The sequence below is a fragment of the Meleagris gallopavo genome, chromosome 15 (genome assembly GCF_000146605.3).
Source record: "Meleagris gallopavo isolate NT-WF06-2002-E0010 breed Aviagen turkey brand Nicholas breeding stock chromosome 15, Turkey_5.1, whole genome shotgun sequence".
In the NCBI taxonomy this organism is placed as follows: domain Eukaryota; kingdom Metazoa; phylum Chordata; class Aves; order Galliformes; family Phasianidae; genus Meleagris; species Meleagris gallopavo.
The window spans coordinates 11,131,473-11,140,413 of NC_015025.2; the positions used below are offsets into that span (position 1 = coordinate 11,131,473).

At 47.3% G+C, this 8,941-nt stretch overlaps 1 protein-coding gene across 1 annotated transcript; it reads left to right on the top strand.

Annotated features, from left to right (window-relative positions):
• Positions 1-688: 688 nt before the first annotated feature.
• On the top strand, positions 689-6,139 carry CXCL14 (C-X-C motif chemokine ligand 14). Its single transcript, XM_010719073.1, has 3 exons — positions 689-861; positions 4,620-4,730; positions 5,885-6,139. Exons 1-3 carry the CDS (start codon positions 704-706, stop codon positions 5,898-5,900), a joined length of 285 nt encoding a protein of 94 aa, XP_010717375.1. The 5' UTR covers positions 689-703; the 3' UTR covers positions 5,901-6,139.
• Positions 6,140-8,941: the final 2,802 nt, after the last annotated feature.

The following is an 8,941-nucleotide window of genomic DNA, read 5'->3' on the forward strand; positions in this document are numbered from 1 at the left end:
TTTTTCCCCCGCACCGTATTTTCCTCCGAAAAGGACAATTCCCTGCGTGTCAGTACAAATAATTTATTGATTCTACAGCGTGAGGCAGCCTTGAGATTTTTTTGTTTTAAAAGGTAAAAGCAATAATAATAATACAAAGTTGCATCCTCCTAGCACACCCCATGCCCTTGCTGCACCCTGTGCCCTCGCTGTTGGGGGCACACCTCGAATCTCCCCCCCCAAAACGAATGGCGATTCGCACAGGGAAAACAGAGCCAAGTTTGAAGTGCACGAATCCCACTGCCTTTGCCAGGGTGCGTTTTCTGCTGTGCACAAAACCGTAGGCTAAAGAAACGCTCAGCTTTTGTCTGGCTGCAAATGCACCGCAGCATCCGTGAGAGAAAAAGGACTGAAAGTGCTCCAAACTGTGAGTGAGACACGAGCAAAATGAGAAAGGAGCCGAGAAGGGCATTTGCTTTTTCAGTTTAACGTGAATTCCTACATTTCCATTTCCTCCTGCTCAATACAGTTATATCCAATCCCAGCAGGTGCGCTTCACAAAGCTCTCCTATTTACCGAGCTTGAGAACTGCTCTAAAATACATTCTTGGGGGAGCTGCTACCTGTGGCAAAGGAAACACTCTTTTTAAGCACAGCAGCAACATGAAATGCAGCTTTTCCCATCAGGGCTTGGCAGAACAGGCTGCAGCCTGCAGGCACACAGGATGGGGAGGACATTGGGCACACAGGAGGATGAGCAAATGCTTTTTCTTCCAGGTGTAAAGTGCAAGTGCTCGAGGAAAGGGCCGAAAATAAGATTCTCTAATGTACGGAAGCTGGAAATAAAACCGAGGTACCCATTTTGTGTGGAGGAGATGATTATGTAAGTTTCCCTTCATTTTTTTTCCTTTCTGTTTTACTGTCAGCTGAATTATATTGCTTTACACCGTGAGATCCTTCTTTGCTCTTTGTTTTTAATCATTCTCTGGCATGCCAGCTCCCAGGAAAAGCCTCTGATGTCTCTGATAAATGTGTAATTCTGATCAAAAACTCTGCTATCAGTTTTTGACACTGTTGTCTGCTCAAGGGATTATATTCAGAACAGGTAGCAGTAGAAGGAGAATAGGTTTGAGTGAGAACAGGGACCAATACCACGGCAAGCAACTTGCTGTAAAATCCAGAACTATTCAAAGTTTTTTGAGCAAAGTGAGAACAAGAGCAGGATTTGCTTCTGCACAGTTTCATCCCAACCAGAGTGCTCAGACCAACACACAGCCCTGTGTGCTGCATGGGATCACCCAGCACAGAACTCTCCTCTGAGCTGCACTACCAGCCCTGAGCGATGCTGGCTGGAAGCCTCGGAACGATGCACAGCAAAGCAAGGCAGCCACAGGCATTGACAGCATCTCTAATGGAGTGGTTTTCTTCTTTCCCATTTTAAATGAGTGGTTTGAGGGGGTTTTCTGTCCTGCTTTGGCTAACTTTCAATGCCCCACGAAACCCCAGCACACGGAGCTGGATAATGACCAGAATAACTGAGAAGACTGCAACAAACTCACCACCTACAACAGAGAAAAAAGGGTCCAAGTGCAACCACACACCCCAAAGTGCTACAGATAACTTCACTCTGGTATTTGCTCCACGACCACAGAAAGGACCTCAGCATCCTGCCCTGCACCATAAGATCCCCAGGGCCCCATCCTGCCAGTCCCATTCTGCCCACCCTACCTGCACAACCATGGTGATGCCTCCAGAGCTGAACCCACCCCTGCAGAGATGCTGCCCAGGGCAGCAGAGCTTTGTGGCACAGGATTGGAAATCTGCAAAAGGCTTCTCCACATTGACACCAGCATCCCTGTGAGCAGCCGAGCCAAGCTTGGCAGCCAGCAGAAGGGAGAACACCACGTGTGGAATAGATTTCATTCATGCAACTTCTCCTTTTCCATCAGGAAACTGGGAAATCCCCACTGCTTGGGTTGCTATCCCAGCAGAGAGCTATGCAAATGCAAAGCAATGCTATTTAAGCCCACAGAGCTGCAGCAGCTGCTGGGACAGAGCTGTCCCATCACTCTCCCATGCTCCTGGAGACACCCATGGGCCAGTAACATGCTGCCATCGCTGCCTTCCCAGCCGCCCCACTGCAGCCTGAACGAGCTCAAATTAATATTCAGAGCCAAGGGATCTGGGAGTCTCCGGCCGAGGCACAGAAGAGCTGAATTCCTGCAGCCCAGTGTTTGTTGCTGTGGTGATTGTTTAAAATGAGTTGATGAAGCTGCTTTCCCCTCCTGCTTTCCTCAAAAGCTCTTGTACCCTATACAAGCGAAACATGATAGAAATGAGGTCTGGCAGATTAGGAGGGGTGTGGATGCAGTTTAGGAAGGAATGCATCTTTGGCCATACACCCCTCAGCAGAGCAGTGGTGCAGGGTGAGAGCTGAACTGAGTCCTAGCCCTGGTTAAAGCCTATCTGGATTCATGGCACACCAAGTAGGAGGCACTTTTTCCCCCTCTGGAAGGAAAAAAGAGGGAGGTTTAACACTTTGTCTGAAAGCAGCCATCCCTTTTGTGCATCTCCAAGAGCGGAACATATCTGCTGCTTAACCCAGAGCTGGAGAAGTGAATATATCAGGGATGGTGTTGGCACAAGGAACCTCAGATACTGAGATGCCACCTGAGGGAGCCCTCTGAAGGTCTGAGAGACCTGCAGCATCCATCCTGCTCAGCCTGGCCCTGCAGCACACCTAGACAGATCCTTGGTCAGGAACTCAGCTTCTACAGTCTCTCTTCCTAAGCACATGCCACTAAACCTGCCTGGCAGCATGCCTGCACCCCAAGATGGCACTGCCCATCATACCACCACTGCTGCCACCCAGGGCTGTGCCCTCAGCACCAAGAACCACAGGGATGTCTCACAGACCTACGCTTGGCATCTAAGCAATGCATCTCAGCCAAGAAGAACGCCTGTTGTATGATGCACCTCTCAGATGGACAACTGAGAGATTGTCTGCCTCCTCTTCCTTGCACTGCAGGGTCAGAATTGCCTTTCACTCACTGCTGCTTCTCAGAGGAGCTCCTCTCCTCCTGTGACGTAGCTTGGCTATCGCTTTCTGGAAATATCCAGTGTGTTCTGTTATAAGAGAAGCTCAAGCCAAGGTCTGGCACGGGTCACTGCAGATGGTACCGCCAAGGAGATGGCTGCTGGATGGAGAAACTTCATGCCAACCTCAAGCTTTCTAAAACCTGCATGCTTTGTGCCTTGGTTTCACCACCTCTCTCATGTACTGATACCCAAGGGACTGGCTGCCATCTCATCACTGGCTGAGATGGCAGCAGTGGTCCACAGGTTGAAGCAGTGACCCCTCCTCTTCCATCCTCTGCAGCCCAGAGACTCTAGAAGACCATTCTGTGTGTTGGGAAAGAGCTATCTGACAGTTACACCGGGTGGAGGGAGAGCAGAGAAAGGAAGCAAGAATGAAGGTTCACCGAACAGAAAGAAATTGAGCCCAGTGTACAACACTGGAATGGGAAACACAGCACGACTCTCAGCTGAACAGACAGCAATGAGCAGTGTTTCACTTCTCACAGGGGTATTCCCACTGCAGCAGAGGGTGTGCTGGGAAAGCCCACGAGGCTGTCTGGTTGTGCCAGGAGATGCTCAGCTCCTTTCTGAACCAATCCATGCCAGAATCTCATTATGCACACACTTCTGGTTTTCTGCTATTTGTCTATTCGTGTTTCTAATAGCATTTGACTAATCCCATTATAATATCTTGGGTAAACTGGAAACCCTTTCCTTTTTGTGGATGGTATTTACTGAAAATGAAATAAAGCCAGTTGGAAAAAAAAAACTGTAGGGTTTCCTCAATCACCAAATGAACAGCAAAACCAGAAAACCACTTGGTGTTGAGCCCTGAGAAGCATAAACAGCCCACACCTCCAGAGAGCCACCCTCGGTGGAAGCAGTGCCAGGGCTCCCACATCACCCCAGCTGGGGCAGAGCCTCCAGGGCAGCATCACTGAGCTCTCTAGGAAGAAACCCAGAGTGCCAGCCAGAGCTCTGCCTTGCAGCATGGCTCATCCTGGCACTGAGGGGACATCAAGGCAATGCTGCTGACACGGGCACACTGATGTGCCTGCAGTCAGGGGAGGTCGGAGGCCCAGCAGGCACCCACCCATGTGCAAGTGTTTAAAATATCATCGCATAAAGAGAAAAAAATCCAGGTTTGATCTTTTTCCCCTCGGATGCAACACTGTTAAGCCTAAGGGAACCATCTCCTTCTGCAAAGACCTTGTGGCTGCCCAGATGAGCCTTAATTAAGCCAGCTATTAAACTCAAAAGGAAATACTTAACAGGCAGACAGAGCAAACCCACTGATCAAAAAAATAATGGGTACGTCTTCATCTGTTACAACTTAGTCTGGCTCTGTGGACAACGCACTGAAGTGCACTGATTGATAACAGCTGAAGATCTGCTCCAACATTCTTACAACTCAAATGGCTGCCGTAAAACACAGCAGGAAAACCTCCTGCTGCCCCATCACTGCCTGGGTGAGTGCCCTGAGCAATTCGGGCAGTGACCTGCAGGCAGAGCCATGGGCTGGGGCTGTCTGCAGTGCCCATAACTTGCGTGCTTCCTTTGCAGCGTGACCCTGTGGACGAAAGTGAGAGGTGAGCAGCAGCACTGCCTGAACCCCAAACGCCAGAACACAGTGAGGCTGCTGAAGTGGTACCGAGTATGGAAGGAGAAGGGCAGGTAAGAGAACGGGCACACACCGCCAGTGCTGCATCCAGCACAGGGGATGTGTTTCATTGCCAAAATTATAAGTAGAAACGGATGCTCATGATGCAATTTCTTTCCTGCCACATGCACTCCTTGCTTCTATTTTAGGATTAGGATTAGGTGTTATAACTATAAATAGTCATTATTTTCTGCTGAACTCTTTGTTCAGCTGATGATCTTGGCTATTTACGCGCACTCACCTCCTCATTACAGCTAAGAAGCCAAGATGAAAGGCCAAATTACTTCCACGCAATTGTAAGGAAAGCAGTCAGCAGAGCTGGGATTATGCTGCCCTACTTTATGCCACTCATTTCAGTTGCAAAACTTCAAAACCTACAACTCTTAACGCCACAGGCCTTGGCCAATTTTAGCTATTGCATCATTTGCAGGGAACGCTAAGATGCACTGCTACCTTTCCCCTTACAGAGATCTATGCAGCTGATGGCAAGCCATCAGGTTTTGTTGGTTGTTTAGGTTTGTTTGTTGGCACAGCTCCCACCTTCTTCTCAGGCTCCTCCACAGCCCAAACCAAGTGCAACAAGGAGATATTTCAGACACAAAGAGCCCAGTTTATTTCAGTGACTTGGTTTAAGCAAACAACTGGTCAGTGCCCTTGGGGCCAGCTGTCCCAAACCTGCTGAGTTACCCCCCCAGGGAAAGACAGGGAATATAAAGGCAAATAGCACAAATGCAGATTTCTTCTCCAGAACAGCACTGCTCCTGCTCTATGCAAGACATTTTCACTCAAAGAGCTTGAGCACGTTAGAGTTTGCAGCAAACAAGGCTGCCAGGTTTGTTCCTCAGGGCGTAAGCTAGAAAACTAACACAGAGCCTGGTATTATTCCAAAGATGACATACTGCTAACTTACTATCCATTCTAATACAGATGTACAACTATGATTTACCTCATGCTTGCATATAAGAGAGAGATTCTCCAGTGGTTAGAGTACTATTGGATGTGGATTTCCCCATCTTGCATGTCCCACTCATTGCAGCCAAGCATGTCAATAGCTTCCCAACTTACTTAAGCAGAGGCTAACCCTCTGGCTTCTGGGTTTTAATTATTTGGAAAGGAGTTGTTTCCTTCATGGTTTAAATATTTTGCTCTCTGCTTTCCTCCTGGGCAGGGTTTATGAAGAATAGGAGGCGGTGGTATGAGGAATGGAGAGGACTCCCTTGGCTGGCGTAGGACTGGGCTCTGCAGAAGATTATTTCTCTCACAGACATAAGACAAATTCTATATTACTACAAAGCACTTTTTACCAAGGGTCAGTTTTTACATTTTATAGCCGTGTGCAAAAGGCTTCCAGATTTCACAAGCATTTGTTGCACTTCAGATTTCACACCTGCCTGCATCGTATCGAGGTTGGGGAAAAAAAAAACAAACAACTCATGTTTGGCATTTTTAAGAGGTTTGGTTGGTTTGGTTTTGTTGTTTCCTGCCTTTTTTTTTTCCCAATTGTTATTCATTCATACTTCACTATGATTGCAATTGAGCTTTATAAGCTCATTAGACAATGTTTGTAAGGTACTCTCCAGCTGCGTCCCTCACCCCTTGGCAATGGGGAAGCCTCAGGGCTGTTGGTCATGTTGGCAGCCCCCAGTGAGGCAATGCTGGGACAGAACAGAAGCTGGGTGAGGTGCCACAACGTGGTGGCTGTGGTACAGAAGCGAGGTCCCTTGGCTCATCAGCAAGGGAGTGCAAGCATCACTCATGTACCTCTTCCTTAACAGACCTGGGGTCTTGCTGCAAGGTGAAGTGTACCACCCTCCCATCTAATTTTCCTACACTAGAGAGCATTTCTAGGTCTTTTTTGTTACTAAGGACTTGTTCAATTTCTTTTCTTCCTCCACCTGAAGTTCTCACACAAGGTTTGTGGCTTCAGTACTCAGACATTTTCAGCTTCAAGACTATTGTGTATGATTTCCTAGATTTGTAGCAAAAAAAGCCTTTAGAAGGCACCTTTTTATGAAAAATATGGTAGGGCAAACATATAAATACCTATGTTTTAGTCACAATACAACATATTCATTATTTTGAATGTAATACTTCAATGTTAAGCAAAGCATTCCTCTTTTTAAAAAAAATAACAAAACTACCTTTTCATTTGTAAATATACTATAGGAAGTCTCCCTATACTATCTTTCTGTATAATGTACTGTACTGCTAAATTATCATATGCTATTTAAGTGTTTGAAATACTTAGAAGGTTGCATGCAGATTTCATATTTCTTTCTAAGACAAATGGGAAAAAGTAATAAAAATATATTTAAAAAAATCTGACCGTTGCTCCCAGGTTTCCTTCAGGAGCCCCAACCATTTCCAATCACTTATTTCACCGGGCAATTTTGCTGAGGGAAAAGCATTAAATCAGAGGCTGATGTAGAGTCAGGGCAACTCGATAACAGCAGGGTTAGGAGAGTTGTTCTGGTGCTGTTTAATTCCCTTTTTCGTTTTAGGATTTGGAGTTTACCTAAACACTGAGAAATCCTACTACACAAAGAATGGCTGTGCCACGTGCTTATAGTAGAGTTATGTTAAATATATATAAACCAGCCACCCTGGGTGTATGTAAAAGAGTAAAATACAGCTAGAAAAGCCTCAGCTAGATAGGGGAAGGCTGTAACCGAAGGGCTGTGAGCCTCCTCCTGTTCTCCCCTTGCAGTTTCAGCCCTTACCCAAAAGGACAGACCTTGTACCCAACGCATCTCCCACCCTTCATGGGGCTCAATGCACAACAGAGCGATATTCTCAAACCCTGAGGATCTGAAAAGAAAAACAGCAGGTTGAACAGGAGAGCAAGGAGGTCCTACGTGTGTCAAAACCAGCCCTGCCCTCAGCAGCCCCAGCTCCTACAGCATTATCACACTGCCTGAGCTCAGCACACCATGCCATATCCAGGCAGTGCCTGGCCTCAGCTCAAGGGGTTTCTCCAGTTCAGACAGCAAATAAAGCACACACACGTTACATGTATATTTACTGTGCTAATATTCCTGCAGAGATGGAGAAAGGAATGCTGACATCTCACAGCTCTATCCTGCACAAGGATGTGGCAACACCTTCCTAGTAAAATGCTTGGGGAAAATCCCAGGGTGCGTGAGAAATAAAAATAACGCCTCTGGGGACAGCAACCGCAAGGCAGCACTTCAGGATGAGCTCTGACACTGAGGACAAACCCAGACCCAGGGCTATGCCAGCTGCCCCTGCATTTCCCAGCTCCCATTTTTAGTGAAAGCAGCCATTCTGCCTTGAGGAGGCCCCATTTCAACACACTGACAGACTTCAAGAAACAGTTCACACCGATTTAACAGCCACCAGGCAATGAACTTCCTGGAAAAGCATCTCTGCTGTTGCACAAGGAGTGGTTGGCACCATTGGAAACACCACATACAGCTCTGGTTGCTCAAAATGCAGCACGCGGTGATTCACATTCACAGGACAGTCTGTGCAAGCAAACCTTAACCCTGGGTTTGTCTGCCAGACCAAAGCCACTGGGAAAAGCCAGACACAAAGAAACCAGATGTGCACACTGGAAATGCCTACTAGGTCTCTTCAGACTAAGGCATCTATGCTAAAATGGTCAATATGTATGTGCACGCATCTCCCCACCTAGATTTGGCAGCAACCTCAAGGTCTACCCTTCTTTTCCCAGCACATTGCAAGGAGGAGCCCACTTCACTCCCCTTCCCCTATATAGAAACCACACATTTGTCCTTTGGGACCAAAAATGAGGCCCCCACCACAGGGATAAAGACCTCTCCAGCATCCCCACCTCTCCCTGCCCTCCGCCATGGGTATCACCTGTCCAAGAGCAGTTCTATCAGCTTTTATTTAAAAAATAAATAAAAAAGCACAAGGCTGAACCCAGCAGCTGCAGTGAGCTGACACAGTGTGGGGGGACCTTTTCGGCAAGCACACTACATGGGATTAGTAATATTATACAGATCCTTTCACCACTTGCCTTTCACTTGTTCATATATGGTCCAGGCCAGCAATGGACAAAAAGTTTATTAAGCAGCAGTTGGATGTCGTGCGTGGGACAGCACAGTCCCACTGCTGCCATGTCCCTGAGCTCCTAAATCAACTAAACATCAGGTTTGGCCCTCACGACCCACATTGACAGAAACAGGAGCAATTGAGAATAAAACCAGCACCCTGTCCAGGGTCCCAGATGTGCACAGCA

Bases quoted from the DNA above. Each gene is read 5' to 3' on its own strand.
- CXCL14 (XM_010719073.1), top strand. From the start codon at position 704: ATGGGGAGGACATTGGGCACACAGGAGGATGAGCAAATGCTTTTTCTT. The intron at 862-4,619 runs GTAAGTTTCCCT...CTTCCTTTGCAG, and splicing joins TGTGTGGAGGAGATGATTAT to CGTGACCCTGTGGACGAAAG.